The following is a 25,519-nucleotide window of genomic DNA, read 5'->3' as shown; positions in this document are numbered from 1 at the left end:
TTGAAGAGGCTTTCCAAGAGTCCCAACCATGAAAAACAATGCAATTTTTTTACGCGTTTTAAACACTTTATATATATTGCATGCAGATTGCAATGCAGTGAATAATTTCTGGTGCATAAATAAAACTTTACTAATATTCCTTTTTGGCTATGTGAACAGTTGAGAGATATGTAACTGTTTCATGCGTAATTAGATAAAGAAATGAAAAAAAAAACCACTTATCAAAGCGGAATACAGTTCTAACCCAGAAGCCAACTACACACACGAGTAGCCAGAAAAACTTTATTTTTTTATTTTTTTAAATCTCATATATGTATGTAAAGTAACTATAAAAAAAATGAAAACTGGATGCAGGATTGAAATTTTAGAAAGTGTGTCTCACTGGCCCACAGGATTTGTCAAGCCCTGGCTCAGAGCCTCAGTTAATTATATCCACCACGTTGTTCTATCCCAAGGATTTTCAGAAGTGGTACAGGGAGGTTTTGGAAACAGTTGCAGAATTGCCCATGAAAAAAAAGAAAAAAATGAAGGAAGCTGCCCTGCTATTTATTTTTCCAGAGTGGTGGCTGCTGCAGGAGCTCCTGATGTTATTTTCCTTACATGAGGTGACGCGGCCTTCTCTAAAAGCTACTAACAAGTTGACATGAAAGCAGGGCCTGGAAGAGGCGATTGATTGTCAGCCACACTTCAGCTCTTTATTGGCTATTACCTCAAAGCACCCTGGGAGTTTATGTTTACTCAGCTACTTCCTTACAGGCCTGTTTATGTGTTTGCATTAACCCTTGTGGTATAGAGAGGCAGTGACACAAAGTCATGCAAAATATCTGTCTGTCATTTTATTTGGCCATACGCAAATTTTTATGGTTTATATGGTAAATCGAAATTCTACAATAACATTCGTTCTAACGTTCAAATATAAACACATTCGCACATCCCTAGTTACCTTCTTTGCTGTAGCCAATTAGGGACAGTTATAAATAGGTCACCAGAGTGTGCAGCCAATGGCTATGGGGAATATAAAAGTGGACTTCCATTTCTAGCAGTAACTAAAAGGCTCACTTTTTCAGAGGGGCAAAAAATAAATAAAAAGTATAGTGCAGAGTTATATATATATATATATATTTATATATGATTTATTATTTTACATTACTATCTTAAATTTTGACTAGACTGTCCCTTTAATTTTCCTTTAAGCATTTGTTATTTGTCAGTGAAATGAGCCTAATGTTGCAGATCGTGGCCATTTTCTGCATACATTTTACTAACAAACAATGAATACCAAACATTTGCACATATCTAGCTTTAACACCCAGGATCTGTGCGTACATTTGAACACCAAGCTCTACCAACTTTAGTTCTGAACCCCAACTCTTTATGTGCTGAGCTCGGCAGATTATATATGTGCTGAGCTCTGTATATATTGGAGCTCTGCCTAATGTTCTCTAAACCAATATGAAAAGGAATTTGACAGGGGCAGTAAATGTGATGTTTTCAGTTGTGAAATTATAAAATGAGCCGTTGGGGAATATTTATGTCTGAGGATTTATTTACATGAGTAAAATGCATATTATGAGCTGTACAAGCTCATGCAAATGAAAGGGCATAGTAAATTAACAGTATTAGGCTATGCAGCTAAATGTAACAGGGACCTAGTGAAGCAAAAGCACTTAGCACTAAAACACTTGATTATGTAGATACTGAAGAGCTCCTAGAAGCCTTAAAGGGACATGGAACTCAAAACCAAACTTTTATTGTTTAGGTAGATCATGCAATTGTAATAGATTTTCCAATTTACTTCTATTATCAAACTGTCTTTGTGCTCTTAGTATTGTTGGTTGAAAAGCATACCTAGGTAGGTTCGAGGAGTAGCATTGCACTACTGAGAGCTAGCTGCTGATTTGTGGCTGCATATATATGCCTCTTGTCATTGGTTCATCAGATGTGCACAGCTAGCTCCCAGTAGTGCATTGCTGTTCTGGATACAACCTAGGTGTGCTTTTCAGCAAAAGATGCCAACAGCACAAAGTCAATTATATGAAAGCAATAGCGCAATAATTAAGGGCTAGATTACAAGTAGCGCACAAACGTTTGTGCGCTGGTTTTGGCGATCTTGTGCGTGCAGTTTAAATTGCACTCATATAACAGGTTGAGCGCGATTGCTAGAATCATTACCGCAATCTCAAAGCTGTGGATAACTGTTTAGCGAAAATAAAAAGTTGCACAAAACACATAAAAACTACATTACAACGTACAGTTACACTCATAATAACACCATCGGATAAAAATTATTCACAAAAAATATTGCACAAAAAAGTTATAAGGGCTCAAAGATATGAGATCTCGGGTGTTAGAAAAAGAAATGGCAGGCAAAGGACTTTAACATAGAGATACATAGATATACATGTTTAAAGGGACACTGTACCCAAAAATTTTCTTTTGTAATTCATAAAGAGCATGCAATTTTAAGCAACTGTCTAATTTACTCCTATTATCAATTTTTCTTCGTTCTCTTGCTATCATTATTTGAAAAAGAAGGCATCTAAGCTTTTTTTTGGTTTCAGTACTCTGGAGAGCACTTTTTTATTGGTGGATGAATTTATCCACCAATCAGCAAGGACAACCCAGGTTGTTCACAAAAATGGGCCGGCATCTAAACTTACATTCTTGCATTTCAAATAAAGATACCAAGAGAATGAAGAAAATTTGATAATAGGAGTAAATTAGAAAGTTGCTTAAAATTTCATGCTCAATCTGAATCACGAAAGAAAATTTTTGGGTACAGTGTCCCTTTAAAGATGTATTTGTATGTATATGTATATATATATATGTATATATATATACAGGGAGTGCAGAATTATTAGGCAAATGAGTATTTTGACCACATTATCCTCTTTATGCATGTTGTCTTACTACAAGCTGTATAGGCTTGAAAGCCTACTACCAATTAAGCATATTAGGTGATGTGCATCTCTGTAATGAGAAGGGGTGTGGTCTAATGACATCAACACCCTATATCAGGTGTGCATAATTATTAGGCAACTTTCTTTCCTTTGGCAAAATGGGTCAAAAAAAGGACTTGACAGGCTCAGAAAAGTCAAAAATAGTGAGATATCTTGCAGAGGGATGCAGCACTCTTAAAATTGCAAAGCTTCTGAAGCGTGATCATCGAACAATCAAGCGTTTCATTCAAAATAGTCAACAGGGTCGCAAGAAGCGTGTGGAAAAACCAAGGCGCAAAATAACTGCCCATGAACTGAGAAAAGTCAAGCGTGCAGCTGCCAAGATGCCACTTGCCACCAGTTTGGCCATATTTCAGAGCTGCAACATCACTGGAGTGCCCAAAAGCACAAGGTGCGCAATACTCAGAGACATGGCCAAGGTAAGAAAGGCTGAAAGACGACCACCACTGAACAAGACACACAAGCTGAAACGTCAAGACTGGGCCAAGAAATATCTCAAGACTGATTTTTCTAAGGTTTTATGGACTGATGAAATGAGAGTGAGTCTTGATGGGCCAGATGGATGGGTCCGTGGCTGGATTGGTAAAGGGCAGAGAGCTCCAGTCCGACTCAGACGCCAGCAAGGTGGAGGTGGAGTACTGGTTTGGGCTGGTATCATCAAAGATGAGCTTGTGGGGCCTTTTCGGGTTTAGGATGGAGTCAAGCTCAACTCCCAGTCCTACTGCCAGTTTCTGGAAGACACCTTCTTCAAGCAGTGGTACAGGAAGAAGTCTGCATCCTTCAAGAAAAACATGATTTTCATGCAGGACAATGCTCCATCACACGCGTCCAAGTACTCCACAGCGTGGCTGGCAAGAAAGGGTATAAAAGAAGAAAATCTAATGACATGGCCTCCTTGTTCATCTGATCTGAACCCCATTGAGAACCTGTGGTCCATCATCAAATGTGAGATTTACAAGGAGGGAAAACAGTACACCTCTCTGAACAGTGTCTGGGAGGCTATGGTTGCTGCTGCACGCAATGTTGATGGTGAACAGATCAAAACACTGACAGAATCCATGGATGGCAGGCTTTTGAGTGTCCTTGCAAAGAAAGGTGGCTATATTGGTCACTGATTTGTTTTTGTTTTGTTTTTGAATGTCAGAAATGTATATTTGTGAATGTTGAGATGTTATATTGGTTTCACTGGTAAAAATAAATAATTGAAATGGGTATATATTTGTTTTTTGTTAAGTTGCCTAATAATTATGCACAGTAATAGTCACCTGCACACACAGATATCCCCCTAAAATAGCTAAAACTATTTGCCTAATAATTCTGCACTCCCTGTATATATATATATATATATATATATATATATATGTGTGTCTATATATATATATATATATATATATATATATATATATATATATATATATATATATATATATATGTGTGTGTCTATATATGTATACATATGTATTTATATGTGTACATATGTATTTACAGACATGTACATATAAACACATAAATACATATGTACACATATATAGACATTTGCAATTAAGTAGATGAAAACATGAAGAAAACATTTATACAATATTCATATTTAATAAAGTGTTATACTTTAGCGCTGCAGAATCTGTTGGCGCTCTACAAATAACCGATAATAATAATAATATACTGTGAATGTACTGTAAATATTTCACATTATATATAGGTATAAATATATCTTGTACTAAAATACCATCAGATATATGTAGAAATATGTATTTATGAATAAATAAAACATATTCTGCTTTGTGCAGAAAATTTGAAATATTCATATTTTTATGTTGGATTAGCGCATAAGAGAATATGAGTTTGGATAAATGCGCAAGTCGGTTTGACTTCTGTGGGGGAAGAGGTTATCTTTTGCGCAACAGTCTAACTGTGCTCAAAGTAACCTGTTTGCGCTCGTCGGGTTAGCGTGAGGGCGATACATTTTTACTATCAACTCAAAATACCAGCGCAACCCACCGAGCGCAAAACATTTACTTCCAGTGCAATTAGCGCTCCATTGTAATCTGGTCCTAAATGTTCTAACAGAATGATGGCCAACTTCCTAAAACATAGGGACCACAGATCAAATAGTGTAAAAGGGAAGATGAGAATGTCTGAGATGTGAAGACATCTATACTGAAGAATAAATACATGAGCTTATACAGGAGGCATAGAGAGAAAGTCCATTGGTTCCAAACTTAAGGGACATAAAAGTGCAAAAGGAAAATGGTCTAATGCAGGGCTCGACAATCCCAGGAGCCAGGGTGCCACTGTCTCCTAGAATGTTACACTTGGCTCCTAATGTTTTGAGTTATTCTCCATATACTTATATGCCAATACCACTGTTTGACTCCTAAATTTATAACAGATTTGTCGACCCCTGGTCTAACGTGCTAGAACAAACTGTTATTGCCTTATTGCTTGCATACGTGTTTATACCACACAAAAGAATAAACATATAGTTTAAGACAGCTCCAGTGCAGCAATGCACTACTGGGACCTAGCTTAACACACCTTATGAGACAATGATAAGAGGCATATGTGTGTAGCCACCAATCACCAGCTAGCTTTCAGTAGTGCATTGCTGCTCCTGAGCCTACCAAGGTATCCTTTCAGCAAAGGATAGCAAGAGAACAAAGTCATGTCCATACTATGGGGCCGATTTAACAATGTGCGGACGGACATGATCCGATGTAGCGGATCATGTCTGCCACACATCGATAAATGCAGACAGCATACTCTGTCAGCATTTATCATTGCCCAAGCATTTCTAGTGAATTGCTTGTGCAATGCTGCCCCCTGCACATTCGTGGCAAATCGGCTGCTAGCAGGGGGTGTCAATACGATCGGGTGGATTACTGTCCGCCGCCTAAGAGGTAGCGGACGAGTTAAGGAGCAGAGGTTTTAAGACTGCGTGGAAACAGATGCATAGTGATGCATACGAGGCTTGATAAATCTGCCCCTATAAGTAAACTGAAAAGTCTCTTAAAGTTGCCTGCTCTGTCTAAACCCTGAAAGTTTATTTTTTTACTTTCACATCCCTTTAAAAGAACATTATACAAAATGCTAAAATGCCCTAATGTATTAGAGCATTTTTATTATTGCATACATTTGTGCATATAGCTAAAGGTTAAATACATAGTTAAAACCCCATTCCAGCAGTGTTTCTAAACTATTCATAAACAGTACATAGACCGTTATTGGCAGCATTTTAGTACTTTACTATGTCCCTTTAAATCTATGGTAGTATATTGTAACTTTTCTGGAAAAAAAAATGTGAAAACCTTTCTCAACCAAGCAGAGCACAGCTCCTCTCTGACAGGCAGCTGGAAATCCAGATGGCTTCTAACAAACTGGTCATGCAGCATCTGTTTCATGTCAGGGGCCTAAAATAATGACTTTATAGGGAGGGGAGCTCTGCATCCAAAACTCTCTGTATGTGAAGCTGAACTGGGCTTACTGAAACAACTGGTATCGCTCAGGGATAATTCCATGGAATCTGGTTTGTTAAATCTCTGGCCGAGCATCTAATCCTATCATTATGTCACGGGAGCGTTTAGTAACTTTAAAGGGACAGAGACAAGTAGAACCAGTGATATCAAATATATAAATGATCAAATCAAATACATATGTTGATAAGGAAAATATTATATATATTATACACCTGGAAATGGCACACTTACATTATATACAGCGTGTTTCTCTATAGTGGCATATCATTTGCATTTACTCATTTAAAACTAACAGGTTTGGAGACTTTTTTTTTGTACAGAAAGTTTTATACAGACAAATGATTGATAGACGGATTAGATAGAAAGATAGCTAGATTAGACAGATAACGATAGATAAATAGATAGATAGAATCGTTAAAGGAACAGTAAACACCTCCAGATTTTTATATATAATATTTTTTAGAAAGATAGCTAGATTAGACAGATAATGATAGATAGATAGATAAATAAATAGATAGAATGGTTAAAGGAACAGCAACATCTATATTTTCATTATTTATTTTGCCCCTTTTCATGACATTTAGCTCTGAAAACGTGCTTATCAAGGTAAATCCTGCTAGATATCTTTCAGTAATTAACTTTAGCTGATAACAATTTCAAAACAATACAATTTATACTAACAAAATAGCAGTGGCTAGCCTTGTTGTTTGTAGACTCCAGCCCAGATTGACACTTACAAATGAGGCAAATAGTGGGTGGAGTTAAGCGACTGAAAAACATTTGCAGCAAACAAGATTTCAATTTGTTTTAAAAATGTTTATACTTAGCTGATATGTTATGCTATAGCAAGACTCCAGAAATGTCTTGTAATTACAAGGTGTGTACTGTCCCTTTAAGTTGACAGAAAAACAGATAAATGGACACTCTATGGATAAGTCTAATCTACAAAATGTCTCTCCTTGGTTATTTCACTCTTCCTCGTGGTTGTCTCTCTTCCAGCAAACAACCTTTTCCTCCTTATACATTTTTGACTTTACCCTTCTGTCCTATGACTGCCTCTACTTTATTTCCTCAAAAAAGTTGCCTCTCCCTATTTCCTATAGCGAAATTGCCTCGGTGGGTGCTGGAGTGCAACTGATAGACTGAACATTCTCAAGCAGTATCTACCTGGACTTGCTTCAAAACATTTATCTTTATACAGATCTTTCTAGTGCAATAAGGAACATAAAAGTGCAAAAAGAAAACGAGTGAAGCGCTAACATTTCAGCGTGATCGATAAGGGCTTTATTGTGGGTCTTTGTGATCATCAGGTTTACCAATGGTATTACGGGTTTAAAGTAAATGTGATCGCTTGAGCCCAATCGTGATTTACGCTAGAATGATTACCGCATTCTCAGAGCTCTGGTTTGTTTTGCAAAACTAAAAAGTGTCTTAAAACATATTAAAAATACATTACAAAGTATAGTTACGCTCATAATAACACCATCTAATAAAAAATATTCACAGAAAATATTGCGCACAAAAGTTATAAAAGCTCAAACATATGAGATATCAGGTGTTAGAAAAAAAAAAAAGGCAGACAAAGGGTTTTTACATAAGATACATTCATATACATGTCTAAAGATATATATGTATGTGTATCTATATATATATATATATATATATATTTGTGTATACATGTATAACACATAAATACATATGTACTAATATATAGACATTTATAAAAATGCATTGGAGCCCTTTGAAGATAAGCAGCTGAAAACATGTAAACACATATTAATGCAATATTAATATTTAATAAAGTGTTATGCTGTGTAATTACTGTAAATATTTCACATTCCAATGTTCTGCACAGCAGAATAGTTCTATTTATGTCTAAATAGATAATCATATTTATATCTGTATATATCTATACCTATATATAATCATGTATATAGGATGTTAATTTTTTTTTAAAAAATGTTAAGACTTGGCTGATATGTTATTCTATAGCAACGAAACAGAAATGTCTAGTAATTACAAGTAGTTTACCGTCCATTTAAATGCACAAGTCAGCTTCAGGACTTTGCAAGGGTTTAACACATTATTTAAAAAGAACAATTCAATAATAAAATAGCACATAAGCACATTTCAATATTACACGTTATGCACCTTTAAATAGAAATGCAAGTGTTACAATAAATTCTCTATTTTATTATTTTACTATTGTTTCTATATAACTGTGTCTCTAATCCCCTGCAAAGCTCCAGAGCAGCAGTGCAATGTTTGGTCCTAGCTGAACACTTCTAACGAGCCAATCACAGCAGTCAACTATGAAGCAACCAATAACCAACTAGCTCATTACTGTTTCTAAGCCTACCTAAGTATACTTTTTAACAAAGTATACAAAGAAAATAAAGTAAAATTAAAGGGACATAACATCCAGAATGTTTTGTTCATGATTCAGATAGAGCATGCAATTTCAAACAACTTTCTAATTTACTTCTATTATTACATTTTCTTTGTTATCTTGGTATCTTTTGTTGGAAAGCGTGCACGTGTCTGGAACAATGTTTGCAATAAACTTCCATTAGCAAAAACTACTTATAGTAAAAGTTATTACTGTTTTGTTTCATTAGCATACGGACATATGCTGTGAGGGCCCATGCTACACCTTTTCAGAGTAGGCAGTGGCTTATATAGCACAAATTAAGTTTTCACTGACACAATACACACCACCACTAGCTCTTTGAGCTTTAAAGGGACAGTATACACCAATTTTCATATAACTGCATATAATAGACACTACTATAAAGAATAAGATGCACAGATACTGATATAAAAATCCAGTATAAAACCGTTTAAAAACTTACTTAGAAGCTCTCAGTTTAGTTCTGTTTAAAAGGTTAGGCTGGAACACCCACTGCAAGTGGTTCTATAGCGAAAAAGCAGACACTCCCCCTCTCCCCCTTCCTCTGCATATGAAAAGACTCTTTACACAAATAGGAGCAAACTGGAGTAGGTATACGTTAGTATTCTCCTAAAACTTTGGGGGTAGGTAAGGAGTCTGAAAATCAGCGCAATGTTATTTAAAAATAAGCAAAACTATCCATTTAAAAAAAAAAAAAGCTGTATAGGCTATATAAATGGATCATCTACAAAAAAATCTAGTGTATAATGTCCCTTTAATACTGATGCACGAGCCCTCTTAGTATATGTGCGTATGCCGCTGAAGAACAGTAATACCTTTAATTAGAAGTATTTTTGCTAATAGAAGTATAATGCAAAATTGATTCTATTTAATATTTAAATGCACCCAGGCATATTTGACTTTTGACCTTTCAATACCTTTAAAGTAAAGTAAACTTATACTATTCTCTCAACAATATTGCATAAATGTTTTGTAGATGATCTATTTATATAGACCATACAGTTTTTTTGTTAAATGTATAGTTTTGCTTATTTTTAAATAACATTGCTCTGATTTTCAGACTCCTAACCAAGCCCCAAAGTTTTATGTGAATACCGTCAGCTACCTTCTACAGCTTGCTCCTGTTTGTGTAAAGGGTCTTTTCATATGTAAAAGAAGGGGGAGGGGAAGTGTCTTATTTCCCACTTGCAGTGGGCATTCCAGCTACCTTTTCAACAGAGCTAAACTAAGAGGTTCTAAGTAAGTTTTTAAACAGTTTTATACTGGATTTTTATATCATTATCTGTGCATCTTATTCTTCATAGTAGTGTCTATTACATGCAGTTATATGAAAATGAGTGTAGACTGTCCCTTTAATTGATCAAAATCATTGTTGAAGCTAAAATATAAATAATTACCCTTCCATTTTGTTATACATTCTGCCATTTCTTTGCCTGCAACACATAGTCTATTTCTGTGTAAAATGATGAATCACGCTGTAGCCAATCGTAACACTTCCCCTTTGGCGTCAAAATAAGGGATAGTTCACCCAAAAAATGTCTCCCCTTTAAATTGTTCCCAATGATTAATTTTACTTGCTAAAGTGTATTAAATTGTTTACAAGTAGCTCCTTTACCCCTATTTTGACATTTGAAATAGATGGTTTACCCTGTGGTATCCAAACCTATACTGAAAGTTTCTATACTGGAGTATATTCTATTGAACAGCCTAAGTAAACACAGCCAGCAGAAGAGATAACACTCTCTGTGGGGGGCATAATAGTTAAGTAATAAAATGATATTTTTTCATTGTTCTCTCTAATTATTGAGCTTTGGTTTTCTAGACAAATATAAGATAAGTAAGCAAGTCTGTGTACACAAAGTGATAACATAATGAGATCTGATATTACCTGAAGCTCAACCCATTGTAATAGGCTGTGGTTTAAAAGCACAAAACCAGCTACTTCATATACACAAATATACTTGAAAATGCAATTTATCATACATTTTATACTCTGCAGCTGGTATAACAAGTCATTGAAAATACATTCATATAGAAACAATTTTACAGTGTACTGTCCCTTTTTACTTGCTGGGTGCCAAAGGGGGCGCATTACAATTGGCTACAGCTTGATTCATTGTCTTACACAGAAATAGACGATGCGTTGCAGATGGAGGAACAGCAGAATGTATAACAAAATGAAGAGGTTATTATTTATATATACAGTATTAGCGTCTACAATGATTTTGATAAATTAAAATGCCCATCATTCACATTTTTATTACAAATATTGTTGAGAGAATAGTTTAAAAGGGCCACTAAACCCAAAATCTTTCTTTCATTATTAAGATAGAACATACAAATTTAAACAATATTACAATTTACTTCTATTATTTATTTTGCTTCATTTCTTAGATATCCTTATTTGAAGAAAAAGCAATGCACATGGGTGAGCCAATCACATGAAGTTTCTATGTGCAGCAACCAATCAGCAGCTACTGAGCATATCTAGATATGCTTTTCAGCAAAGAATATCAAAAGAATAACACAAATTAGATAATAGAAGTAAATTAGAAAGATGTTTAAAATCGCATTCTCTTTCTAAATCATGAAAGAAAAAATGTGGGTGTCATGTCCCTTCAAGTTTACAATCACTTTAAGCCAATATTAAGATAAAAATGAGCTAACATTTATTCTTTTCAATATTTTATACGCAAATAATCATTAAATACATTTATGTTAAATTATGAAATTAATTTGTGCTTTGCATTTATAAATAACAGAAACTATATACATGAATGCATACATTCAATACTGTACCAAGCCAATTATTCTTTTCAATATTTTATACGCAAATAATCATTAAATACATTTATGTTAAATTATTAAATTAATTTGTGCTTTGCATTTATAAATAACAGAAACTATATACATGAATGCATACATTCAATACTGTACCAAGCCAATTATTCTTGTTATAGAGAAGATCTGTGATCAGGGCTTGACAAATCCCAGCAGCCACTGCTCAAATAGTTTTACAGCTGGATTGAAACATTTTGCATTATATATCTAAACACCCTGTCTTTTTCCTAAAAATGTGCCGCCACAATTTGGAATTTTGGGAGAAATTTGTCAACCCATTACTAATCAGTATTTTCACAGCTGCACTAAAATGTATAGTTCAGTTCTGTAGACATGCAAACTTGTACACTTTATACACAAACACGTAACATTACGCAGACACACATACTCTGTATATACGAATAACAACATTTAATTATAATATTTAATTTTGCATACACCAACATATTTGTCCCAAATCTTTGCCAGTGACCAAATACTAGATGAAAGAACTTTGTTTTAATGAAACTGGAAACAAAATAATTCTTCTGGCTCTTTTCAAACATCGAACCAAGAACGCACATTCCAACTCCTCTCTTGTAAAGTTTTTAGCCGGTTGAACAGACGTTCACATTTGTTGACATTTAATTACAGCCCAACATACTTAAATAGCTGGCACACATTCTAATTAAACTTGGGTTTTAATTAATATCCTGGAAGATTCCATGTCATTTAACTCATTCACAATGCTATCTGCCAGGATTTTTTTTTTCAGTTAAGACAAGGACTTATCCTACGAGGAATGTAATTCCTTCAGTAAGGGCAGCACCATTGTAAATATACATATTTAGAGAGATTTTAAATTACTTTGATGATTAGAGCAAAACCAAAAATACGAGATAATGTAAAAATAAAATGCTCTATATTGTTACAGCATTATATTTTTAAACTAATTAACTTCTTTCACTGTGGGGCGCTTTTTCAAAATTAAGAAAACTGTCCTATTCGTCTCAAAACACGCTTGAAATTTAGGAACCAATATTCAAAATCAAGGGAAGTGACAAAAATCCTGTGTTTCTTGTGATGTATGCAACACTGTTTGCCAAGCATCCGTCAGCTATACTGTAAGTATACTGTGTAAAACTGCAAAATAATTAAACACCATTCTAAGCAGTAGATTTATCAAGGGGCGAATTCCCCTATCGGTTGCAGGATCGCTAATTTGAGTCTGCAACTGATATTTATGAAGCAGCACTTTAAATCACTACTTACTAACCCCTCTCCACCAACTTAAGAGTTGGCAGATAGAAATCACCCTGGTTTCAACCGATGTGTCGCACAAGCCCCAGTGGGGTTGCCAGAAATAGTTAGTAGGGGGCACTTCTCTGAGGTTCTGGGCCGGTCTGCAATGGGAAGGGTGAGACAAATGGATGTTTCAATCACTAGTAAATGAAACAATGTTTCTGCAAAACTATTAATATAGCTTAAAGGGACACTAAACCCAAATTTTTCTTTCATGATTCAGATAGAGCATGACATTTTAAGCAACTTTCTAATTTACTCCTATTATCGATTTTTCTTCGTTCTCTTGCTATCTTTATTTGAAACAGAAGGCATCTAAGCTAAGGAGCCAGTCAATTTTTGGTTCAGACCTTGGACAGCACTTGTTTAATGGTGGTTGACACTTAGCCTCCAATCAGCAGGAACAACCCAGGTTGTGAAACAAAAATGGGCCGGATTCTAAACTTACATTCTTGCTTTTCAAATAAAGATAGCAAGAGAATTAAGAAAAATTGATAATAGCTGTAAATTAGAAAGTTGCTTAAAATTGCATATTCTATCTGAATAATGAAAGAAACAATGTGGGTTCAGGGTCCCTTTAACCCCTTAATGACCGAGGACGTGCAGGGTACGTCCTCAAAAAAAAGGCAGTTAACGCCTGAGGACGTACCCTGCACGTCCTCGGTGTGGAAAGCAGCTGGAAGCGATCCTGCTCGCTTCCAGCTGCTTTCCGGTTATTGCAGTGATGCCTCGATAAGGAGGCATCCTGCAATAACCATACATGGCCATCCGATGCAGAGAGAGCCACTCTGTGGCCCTCTCTGCACCGGACATCGATGGCCGGTATCGTTGGTGGGTGGGAGCCGACTTGGGAGGCGGGTGGGCGGCCATCGGTGTGCCGTGTGACGTCAGGGGGGGCGGGATCGGGGGCGGCACCGTCGGGGGCGCGCGGGCGCGTGCACGGAGGGTGGCGGGCGGGCGCGTGCACGGGGCGGGAGCGGGTGGGAACCGCTACACTACAGAAAATCAATAAACAGTATAAAGTTAAAAGGGCCATATAATCACATACAAAAAACCCCACAAAAAGAGATCGTGGAGGGGTGGGGGGTTGGTTTTTGTGTGGGGGGAAGCTACACTACAGAAAAGTTAAAAAAATGCAAAAAAACAACATTTTTTTGTCTAAACTGGGTACTGGCAGACAGCTGCCAGTACCCAAGATGGCGCCCATTAAGTTAGAGTGGGAGGGTTATAGAGCTGTTTGGGGGGGATCAGTGAGGTTGGGGGCTAAGGGGGATAGTACACAGCAGCATATGTAAATATGCTTTTAAAAAAAACCACCAAAAAAACAAATATAGCTTTTATTTTAGTACTGGCAGACTTTCTGCCAGTACTTAAGATGGCGGGGACAATTGTGGGGTGGGGGAGGGAAGAGAGCTGTTTGGGAGGGATCAGGGGGTCTGATGTTTACGGTGGGAGGCTGAGCTCTACACTAAATCTAATATTAACCCTGCAAGCTCCCTACAAGCTACCTAATTAACCCCTTCACTGCTAGCCATAATACACGTGTGATGCGCAGCGGCATTTAGCGGCCTTCAAAATACCAAAAAGCAACGCCAAAGCCATATATGTCTGCTATTTCTGAACAAAGGGGATCCCAGAGAAGCATTTACAACCATTTGTGCCATAACTGCACAATCTGTTTGTAAATGATTTCATTGAGAAACCTAAAATTGTGAAAAATTTAACGTTTTTTTTTAATTTGATCGCATTTGGCGGTGAAATGGTGGCATGAAATATACCAAAATGGGCCTAGATCAATACTTGGGGTTGTCTACTACACTACACTAAAGCTAAAATTACCCCAAAAAACTCCCTACATGCTCCCTAATTAACCCCTTCACTGCTGGGCATAATACACGTGTGTTGCGCAGTGGCATTTAGTGACCTTCTAATTACCAAAAAGCAACACCAAAGCCATATAAGTATGCTATTTCTGAACAAAGGGGATCCCAGAGAAGAATTTACAACCATTTGTGACATAATTGCACAAGCTGTTTGTAAATAATTTCAGTGAGAAACCTAAAGTTTGTGAAAAAATTTGTGAAAAAGTGAACATTTTTTTTATTTGATCGCATTTGGCGGTGAAATGGTGGCATGAAATATACCAAAATGGGCTTAGATCAATACTTTGGGTTGTCTACTAAAAAAAAATATATACATGTCAATGGATATTCAGGGATTCCTGAAAGATATTAGTGTTCTAATGTAACTAGCGCTAATTTTGAAAAAAAATGGTTTAGAAATAGCAATGTGCTACTTGTATTTATGGCCTTATAACTTGCAAAAAAAGCAAAGAACGTGTAAACATTGGGTATTTCTAAAATCAGGACAATATTTAGAAACTATTTAGCATAGGTGTTTTTTGGTGGTTGTAGATATGTAACAGATTTTGGGGGTCAAAGTTAGAAAAATTGGGTTTTTTTTCAATTTTTCCTCATATTTTATAATTTTTTTTATAGTAAATTATAAGATATGATGAAAATAATGGTATCTTTAGAAAGTCCATTTAATGGCGAGAAAAACGGTATATAATATGTGTGGGTACAGTAAATGAGTAAGATGAAAATTACAGCTGAACACAAACACCGCAAAAATGTAAAAATAGCCTTGGTCCCAAACGGACAGAAAATGGAAAAGTGCTGTGGTCATTAAGGGGTTAAAGGGACTGTATACACCTTAGTCATCTTAAAGTCTCACTTTAGATTAAGCTGCAAATATCCTCCTCCACCCCTTTCTATAAAATGCAGCAAGAACAGTAAAAAAATATTTTAAAATTAACATTGTTTCTGGTCACTTTGAAATGGCTGCCATGTTCCACCCACTGATGTCAGCATTAAAGGCTTAACTAGTTGCAAAAGACTCACTAATGGGATTCAACAGACTGTCAGTGCTCTTCAGCATACAGCATAGATGTAGCCCAGATTGTGATGTCATCAGTGGGCTCAGATTGGCAGCCATTTCAAAGTGTCCAGAAACATTAGTCATTTTTAAAATAACTCTTTTACTGTTACTGCTGCACAATATAGAAAGAGGTGCAGGAGGCTATTTGCATCTTAATCTCAAATAAGACTTTAAGATGACTACGGTGTAGACTGTCCCTTTAATAAATAATATAGTATCTGGCTGAATATATATGAAATACTTAAAGTTTATTCTCCAACCTAACAGATCTATTCCAGAAAACAACGTTAAAATACATTTGATGTTTGATATTCGTATATGCATATATTCAGCAAATCTTAAAAAGTGCATAGTGATTTTCCAGCAGAATAGTCTCATGGTAAATAGCTGTAAGACAAGAAATCCTTGCCACAGTATGAAGCGTTCAATTATAGAGGTTATCAATCCCTACTTATATTGACAGTAGCTTCCTTCGATGCTTTGGTGTCCTCTATTATCGCCTGCTTAATAATTTAGACAAGACTTCTTAGATAATCTCACCAGAGCAGAGAGCTTTACATAATCTGGCCCATAGATCATACAAAAATAAAGCTATAAATTATATTTCATTAATGTTAAGTGATTAAACGTAAGAATGAAACACAAAACATTTTGTGAAGCAAGGTTTACATAATATTAAAAATACAAATATATCAAACGCTTTATAGGATCAAGTAATTAAAGGTAATCTGTATTTGGAGCGTTTATTAATAACTAATGTGTTTCAAAGTTGGTAGCTTTGATGTCATACAGCCAGTAAGAATATTTAGAAGCCATACATACTTTTAGGCGCCAGACAGTGGTATTTGTATATAGATATATGGAGAAAAACCTAAAAGTTAAGAGAAAGTGGTAAAGTTCTAGGAGCCAATGCCTCCCTGGATCATGGGTTTGTCAAGCTCTGTCATAAAGGTACAACAGAGATTTTTTTTTATCACTTATTAAAGCATATGTTAAATCGATATATGAAAATTCAAGCTATACATATTGTTGTGATCTTAAATATAAAAAAAAAGGCAGACTGTAGGTGAGACCAGGGCATTTAATAGGAGGAGTGGGAATAGTGTGGGTGGAGCTTGGTCCAGGCTAGTGGAGCATAGGAGACTGATGGTGGGAAAAGCATGACGGTTACAGTTGGGAGGGCCCATAGGGGCTGGTTCCGGGTTATGTCACTGACAAGCCTGATCAATCATCAATCTACTCCTAAGCAATGGGGCAAAAACAAGTCAAGACAGACACTTACACAGAAAAAGTATCTACATTTATTTTATGGCACTGATTATTCATCTGAGCACCCTGCAACAGCAACTGCAGAATTTTAAGCATATTTGTACGGGGGCTGAAATACAACATAGTAAATTTAGATAAAAGAGCCCCCCCCCCCCCTCACCCCTAGAATATGTAAAGTATCAAATTCCAATATGTTAAAAAAAAATGCAATTTCCCATAACATTGTGCACAGTGATTGGTTGATATGTGCAAGAGCTTGTTTAGATCTGTCCCTAACTAGCCGTACTAAAGTAAGATAAACAATATTCAAGATGCTTTTCAAAGGGTGTAGAAAGCAATATGTATTATTCTAACGAAATAGCAGTTTTAAATATTTTAAAACATTTACTATGTGTGCACACCTGTTGCAATGCAGTAAATAATGAATGATGCAAAATAACTTAAATTTTCCTATATAGTTAAAAATATCTCCTTTGTTCAAGGAATTGTTCTAGCCATCAGCTATAAAGCTGGATGGAAACCTTTGTGAAGCAATGAATGACCCTAGAATAAAAATGATTTTTTTTTGTTTATTAACATCTAAAAGAACAGTCTGCCCATAACACTGTTATAGAAAAATGTTTAATCATGTGTATTACAACAATCTTTCTAATGTTCTGTCTAAATTGGTTTTCCGTCAATTTAATGGAACATTAAACATTTTGAAATTGCAATGTAACATGTTTCATTATGTGAAGTAAAAAAACAAACAAAAATGCCATATACTATGGGCTAGATATATTAAAGCCCTACGGAAGAACTTGCTCGCCGTCACTTATCAAGCAGCGGTCACCAGACCGCCGCATCCCTAACCTCTTCGCCACCTCTAAGGTGGCGAAATTCAATCTCCTCGGTCTAGTCAGACCGAGGAGATTGACAGCTCCTGCCCGAGCGTGGCTGTGCGTGGGATTGCACCCGAGCACAAAATTGCGCTCGTGTGCAATGGTGAATACCTGCGGGTAATTTCGCCCTGCCACAGGCGAGCTGAGGCGTACAGGGGCCCGTATAAGCGCCCATGTACGCCTAAGCTTTAATAAATCTAGCCCTATGTCCCTTTAAAGGGCAACTACACACCTTGTAATTACATTTCTCTTGTGTTGCTATTGAAAAACAAATCAGCCAATACATTAACAACCTTTTTACTGCAATTATTTTTCAGTAGTCAAACTCCAACCACCACTACTTGCCTTATTTGGAGGCGCTAATCAGTGCTAAAATTACACAAAAAGGGGGCAAAATAAGTAATGAAAATATGTTGCAAAGTTCTGATTTATAGCTAAATATTTTATATACAATTTTCAAGGTCTTTACTGCCCCTTTCATCACAGCTAAGGTCTTTTATAGAGCGGACCCTTGGACACAATAAAGTGTTAGTTATCTTGTGGCCAGTATTCCTCTACCTATCTTACTGCAGCATAATGGCCCTAATCTCTTCAATTGGTTCATTCCTGGGGGTCAATTTATTAAAGCATTTCAATGCCGCCCCCTGCACATTTGCGGACAATCAGCCGCTAGCATGGGGTGTCAATCATCCTGATCATTCCTAAAAGGTGGCAGACAAGTTAAGGAACAGCAGTCTTATGACCGCTGCTTTTTAAATTCACTTTCCAGATCGCCGGAAACTTTGGGTGCATTAAGCAGCATCCGCTGCGTATTAAATCTGCCCCCAAGTCTCTCTGTATAAACCCACTGTATGTGTGTTTTAGTCTTTGTATATATGTATGATAAACAGTTTAGATGCCCTTCATCAAATATATTATATGGATACATAAGTCCCCATTTTGCCTGGTAAAACAGGTACTTGCCTTCCTGCACATATCTTTTTAATCCTCTACTGAAAGAGCCAAATTCACTGCTATCTCCCATGCTTTCTGTAGGACAAACAAAAGTGCCACTTCTGTCTGAAACAACCAAGGGGATGGACATAGATGCACTTGCTTTTACAATTTGCTACATCATGTGCTATGATGCGCAAAGACTTTTTAAGTGCAATCTCGCTATGCCAGTGACACCATATGCAACATCACCTGCATATACATCTCACTTGCACTCGCTCCAAGCTCGTCCATATGAGCAGTCTTCTGATTGGATAAAAGATGTTGCACAAACCAGGGCGTATTCTAAAAGTCAGGATGTAAGTAAGAAAGGAGATAGATGGACAGACAGATAGATCCCTTAATTTCTTAACATGGGTTGAACATTAGAATAGTATTTTTAACCTTAAAAAAAAACTTTACTTATTCAAAGTCTAACAAATCTGTCTTTTGTACAAGCAGCTCAGACCTTATAAAAAAAAAGTTTTACTTTGTTAGCCAATCAGCAGCTCAACTACAGAGGTATTCAATAAGTATTTTGCAAATAAATAATGACCATGAAAATACTATATAGAGAGTAATCACATTACAAAAAACACTTAGGGGACGATTTTTAAAGCTCCGTATGGAGCTTGATGCCCCTGTTTCCGTGCGAGTCTTCAGGCTCACCAGAAACAGAAGTTATGAAGCAGCGGTCTAAAGACCGCTGCTCCATAACTTGTCCGCCTGCTCTGAGGCTGCGGACAGAAATCAACCCGATCAAATATGATCGGGTTGATTGACACCCCTGCTAGCGGCGAATCTGGCCGCGAATCTGCAGAGGGCGGTATTGCACAAGCAGTTCACAAGAACTGCTGGTGCAATGATAAATGCCGTCAGCGTATGCTGTCGGCATTTATCGATGTGCAGCGGACATGGTACGCTACATTGTATCATGCCCGCTCGCACTATAATAAATCTACCCCCAGGGGTTCGATGATTATTATTATTATCGGTTATTTGTAGAGCGCCAACAGATTCCGCAGAGTTCAAAAACTCATCAATATGAAGAGAAACTGTACAAAAATTTGACTGTCTTTTTTGACCATTATATTATAATGTATGTGTCTTTTTCTCACCTAGATAAACAGCTCCCAAACTAAAATTTGCCTTTTTAATTATTTAGACAAGACATCTTAGATCAAACAGAGCAGAGAGCTTTACATAATCTGGCCCATAGATCACACAAAAATAAAACTATAAATTATATTTCATTAATGTTAAGTGATTAAACGTAAGAACGGAACACACTTAAAGCAAAATATTTAGTTAACCAAGGCTTACATAACAATACATAATAATAAACATACAAATATATCAAACACTTTAAAGGATCAAGTATGTTAAGTTAATTTGTATTTAGAGCATTTATTAATAACTAATGTATTTCAAAGTTGGTAGCTTTGATTTCATACAGCCAGTAAGTATATTTAAATGCTAGACATACTTTTATGCACCAGACCGTGGTATTTGTATATACAGTATCTCACAAAAGTGAGTACACCCCTCACATTTTTGTAAATATTTTATTATATCTTTTCAAATGACACTTTGCTACAAAGTAGTGAGTGTACAGCCTGTATGGCCAGTATGAGAGAGTCTGAGCGATAACACTAAATTTAACACACCTGCTCCGCATTCACACCTGAGACCTTGTAACACTAACGAGTCACATGATACCAGGGAGGGAAAATGGCTAATTGGGCCCAATTTTGACATTTCCAATTAGGGGTGTACTCACTTTTGTTGCCAATGGTTTAGACATTAATGGCTGTGTGTTGCGTTATTTTGAGAGGACAGCAAATTTACACTGTTATACAGGCTGTACACTCACAAAGTGTCATTTCTTCAGTGTTGTCACATGAAAAGATATAAAATATTTACAAAAATGTGAGGGGTGTACTCACTTTTGTGAGATACTGTAGATATATGGAGAATAACCTAAGAAGTTAGTAGCCAGGGGTACAATTCTAGGAGCCAATGCATCCCTGGCTCCAAATCAGGTGATTTTTTTTTTTATCACTTATTAAAATATATGTTAAATCCATATATGAAAATTCAAGATATCCATCTTACTTTCATCATACCCCTTTAAGGACCAATGACGGAATTATTCCGTCATGAAACAATTGAGCAAACTGAAGCTGTGTCCTTAAAGGGTTAAACACATAAAAAGTAGCAAATTCATAAATTTGTGTTCCCCTTTACCAAAAACAGAAGACATTTACAAACATATATAATGTAGGACTGTGACAGGAATGTAGTTACCCCCAAACTCCTAAAAACAGTGAAATCCTGACAAAACAGACATATTATAATAGTCAGGGCTAGACAAACCCAGGAGCCTGGGAGCCACTGATAATAGTAATGACTTAAATAAGAAAAGTATTATACTTTATTTATAAAGCGCCACCAAATTTACACCTATTCAAAACAATACAAATTTCAACAAAAGCCCATAAAGGAAAGTTTTTTTTTTTTTTTTAAAGTTCAGATCACAGAGATACATTTAACCCATTATGGCATCTGCTAGGTATGATAAAAACGGATTAAACACTTACATTATAAATACAATTATTCTGTGAGTCATAGGTAAAATCTAATTAAAGGGACATGATGCTCAAAAAGTTTCTTATATCTAAAAGAGATTATTTCAAATTGTGTGATAGTTTTTTTGTTTTATTATGGATATTTTCTTGCTGAATAAAATAACCTTTTCTTTGGAGCTATTGCTGTCTGCCAGTTAGTAACAAATACCTATGTATTAATTTAAATAATAAATCTGTCATCTGTCTGTCATCTATCTATCTATCTATCTATCTATCTATCTATGAGCACAATGTTCGTTTAATAACTGAAAAGGACTGCAATACAATTACATGAATATCTTGCTTTTTTGCCCTTTTCGGTATCTCATTGCTTGTAGTGAAATTTACTAAACATCATTGTTAAGGTCCATGTAATAATACATTATCTCCAATCTTGTGAAAAATGTTTTACCATATCAGACGACAAAAGGTGTTAAATCATGAACGAGGTACTAGAAAATGATTGGAAGTGGACGGTGATAAATGTTTTGTAGATGATAAATTTATAAAGCCCATATGAGAGTGTTTTTGTAACAATTTATAGTTTTGCTTATTTTCTAATAACATTGTGCTGCTTTTCAGACCCGTAACCAAGCCCCAAAGTTTTAGCTGTATACTGATGTCTAAAGACTCCTGCTTGTATAATTTGTCTTTTCATATGCAGGAAAGGGGGGAGTGTCTGCTGTTCCTATTTTTCCTGTCCCTTTCAGTGGGTGTCCCGGCCTAACCTCATCAATAGTGCTAAACTGGGAGCTTCTAAGTAAGTTTTTAAAAGGTTTTATACTGGATGTTTAGATTAGTATCTCTGCATATTCTTCTTTATAGTAGTGTCTATTACAAACAGTTATATGAAAATTGGTGTATACTGTCCCTTTAAGCATTTATTGTGATGTCTGTTTAATACAGCACTGCAGGAATAACTGTTGCTTACCCTGTTTGTAATTTTGCATCCAGTCTTATGGTTGGAGGAAGATGGAGACTTTTGCTTTGCAATCCAATCTTCAATGCCCTTACGAGCCAGGCAGGCATTTACAGCAAAGCTGTCACCTAAAGGGAAATAGTCGGAGCTGTAAGGTGGCAGAGGATATTGTAACTAATAAATCACAAATCAGAGGAAATATGACACAGCTAAGAATTAAACTCATGTGATCACAAAACTATATATTACACTAGATCTTATTATCTAACACATAAATTGCACTCACGATGTTAGTCACAGGACGTTCCACCCCAGATCATATGGCTTTTGATCTGCCAAATGATCCCAATTCTTCATTCAGAAAATATTTCACTACTGATTTAGTAAACAAACCCACAGTAAAAGTAACGTTTTTAGAAGAGATCCAAACATTATAACAATATAAAGAATCATAGTCACATAAAGATAATTAGTCTTCTGGACCACTGATCTTAGGACATGCAGTTTCTAAATCAGAGATCTACTACAGTGCATGAGAAAATGTTGTCTAATATTTAGTCATCTAGCATTTATTTTGCTAAAATTTCTTGCAAATGTAAGACTAGGAACCAGAGTTTTTATAGGAAGGAAAAAGGGTGGCAAAATCATTACTTCCAAGCATATTTTATATGTCCATAGCAAGTTTTAATGACTTAGAGATATGAAATTCCAACATTTTCTTTTGTGATTCAGACAAAGAATATCATTTTAATAAAGTTTACAATGTATTTCTATGATCAAATTTGCTTCAGTCACATGGTATTCTTTGTTGAAGAGATGCCTAGTTAGGTGTCTGGGGCACTTCATGGCAGAAAATACTGCTGCCCTCTAGTGCTCTTGCAAATGTATAAGATTCTTGCAAAACTGTTGCCATATAGTGTTCCAGAAATGTGCACCCTCCTACGCTCTTTTCAACAAAAGATAAAGACAATTTGATATAATAGAAGTAAATGAAAAAGTTGTTCTAAAATTGCATGTTCTGTCTGAATTATTAAAGAAAAATTTACAAAATATAAATTCAGAGTTTTTTTAAACACAACCTGAACAATTGTGTAATAGAGACTACACACATAAAACAAACAAAACAAAAAAAATCCATCATAATACTCAACAAAGATTTGCCAACCCAATAAAGAGTCTCCAAAACGTCCTGGTGTGAAGAATAAAATAGTAGAACAGAAATATGCACCATAGACTGTACCTAAACACAACCTACTAACTAACCACAGCTGGGCAAATCTGGACATGGCATATGCAGAATATAACTGTTGTTCATAATCAGCTTCAAAACATACAAAGTGGATATAATTTACTTACAATGCATCTAAAGTGCAGATAGGACTATCTGGTACCAAGTCAGGCACAAAAATATAGACACTGGGGAGGGATTGTAACACTGAGGTCACTTTAACATGGGACAACATGACCCCAAAATGGTTTGTTTTCTTTTTAATACCTTTGATCAACTAAGAAAAGTTCTCTAACAACAACTAGAATTTGAAGTAGCCAGAATAGCATACATTTGACTTCATATATGCCAGAATGAACAGTTTAGGAACCCAGAATCCCTTGTTTCCAGAATGTTTAGACTATTTTAAGTGACAGATAAAAGCTCTTCAGAAAACACTGAATCCATTTTTGGTAGAACAACCTTATATTGCAAATTTAAATAACCATATAGTAACCAAACAGGGAAAACAATAAAAAAATAGCTTCATGCTCAAAACTTAAAAAAAATAAATGATCTAGTAATTCTCAATGTAAAGAGTTGAAAAAGAGTTTCCAAACTGTAAACATAGGTGAATCTGGGAAACAACTCCAATAAATATTGTATGTGCATAAATGTCCATACACAACCACATAGAACATCTTTAATCAAAGTTTTCATACTCAGAGGAACAATCCAATGTCAGCACTTCTAAACCCAGAAATGACAAAACAGGACAAGGCTATAATGAATGCAAAAGCCAACCACTGCCTTGTACACGACAATCTGAGATACAGACACAAATAAGGGGACAAACTGAGAGTAGACTTCCCCAGAGAGCAGTCCAGGAGAGGAAGAAGATTACAGAATAGTTAAAAGGGATTAATTTCATACCTTCAGGGCTTTCTCTGGGTTTGCAAACTGCAGCTGCCAAACAGGAGAAAAATAACAAAAAGTACAGAAAAGAAGGAAAGAAAAAAAAAAAGATGATTAGAAGATGAGGCACAAAAAAGAAACAGAGTAAAAACATCGGGGTCTGAGAGAACTCACCGTGTTTGGAATAAAGTTTCCCCATCTTTGTGTAGGAGGTTCCAAAGCCAGCACATCAGAGATCCAAAGATATCCAGAGTCTTGTTAGAAATCCAGAAGGGTTCCCCAACCCCCCAAAAGCCCCCCAAATCCTCCTTCTAGTGTGCAGTTAGTCCTCAAATCCAAAGCACAATGTACAGTAGCTGCAACAGGGTTTGTGTGAAAAGGCAGCAGTCTGTGGGATCCTGTATGGGGAAGAGCAGCTCTCACTGGCAGACACACACAGGCTGCAAGGACAGGGAGGAGCGAGGTTTGGGAGAGGGGGGAGAGACTGGAGAGGGTGTGGGGGGAGACTGGAGGGGGATTGGACGGAGAATAAAGTAATAATAAAATGAGAAAGGGGAAAGCCTGGGAGAAGGATGGGGGGGGGGGGGGGTGATGGGAAGATGAGATGGCAGAGAGGTTGTTGATGGAAGATGTTTATGGTACTACAGATGGATGGTTTGAGAAGGGAGTGTATAGGACACTTCAGTGGATCAATCAGGGAATTAGTGCAAGGCTGGTGATGAATATACTTTGTCAGCGAGGCATTGTTACATTATTTGCTTAAATTAATAACAAAACAAAAAATCCATAACAAAGAGTTACAATTATTTTTTTTTCTCTCCTGG

At 36.2% G+C, this 25,519-nt stretch overlaps 1 protein-coding gene across 1 annotated transcript in view; it reads right to left on the bottom strand.

The window, feature by feature from the left end:
* The window catches only part of NKD1 (NKD inhibitor of WNT signaling pathway 1), a 138,378-nt gene extending 113,195 nt beyond the window's left edge, over positions 1–25,183 (bottom strand). Inside the window, exons 1-3 of the mRNA XM_053699485.1 lie at positions 24,870–25,183; positions 24,714–24,746; positions 22,586–22,701 (exon numbers count right to left, since the gene is read on the bottom strand). Of these exons, the coding sequence (XP_053555460.1) occupies positions 22,586–22,701; positions 24,714–24,746; positions 24,870–24,894 (174 nt within the window). The 5' untranslated portion in view covers positions 24,895–25,183. The remainder of the gene's footprint in view (positions 1–22,585; positions 22,702–24,713; positions 24,747–24,869) is intronic.
* Positions 25,184–25,519: the final 336 nt, after the last annotated feature.

Source organism: Bombina bombina, chromosome 1 (assembly GCF_027579735.1).
Source record: "Bombina bombina isolate aBomBom1 chromosome 1, aBomBom1.pri, whole genome shotgun sequence".
In the NCBI taxonomy this organism is placed as follows: Eukaryota; Metazoa; Chordata; class Amphibia; order Anura; family Bombinatoridae; genus Bombina; species Bombina bombina.
The sequence above is the reverse complement of the archived record's forward strand: the minus strand, read 5'-3'. Positions and strand labels throughout refer to the sequence as shown.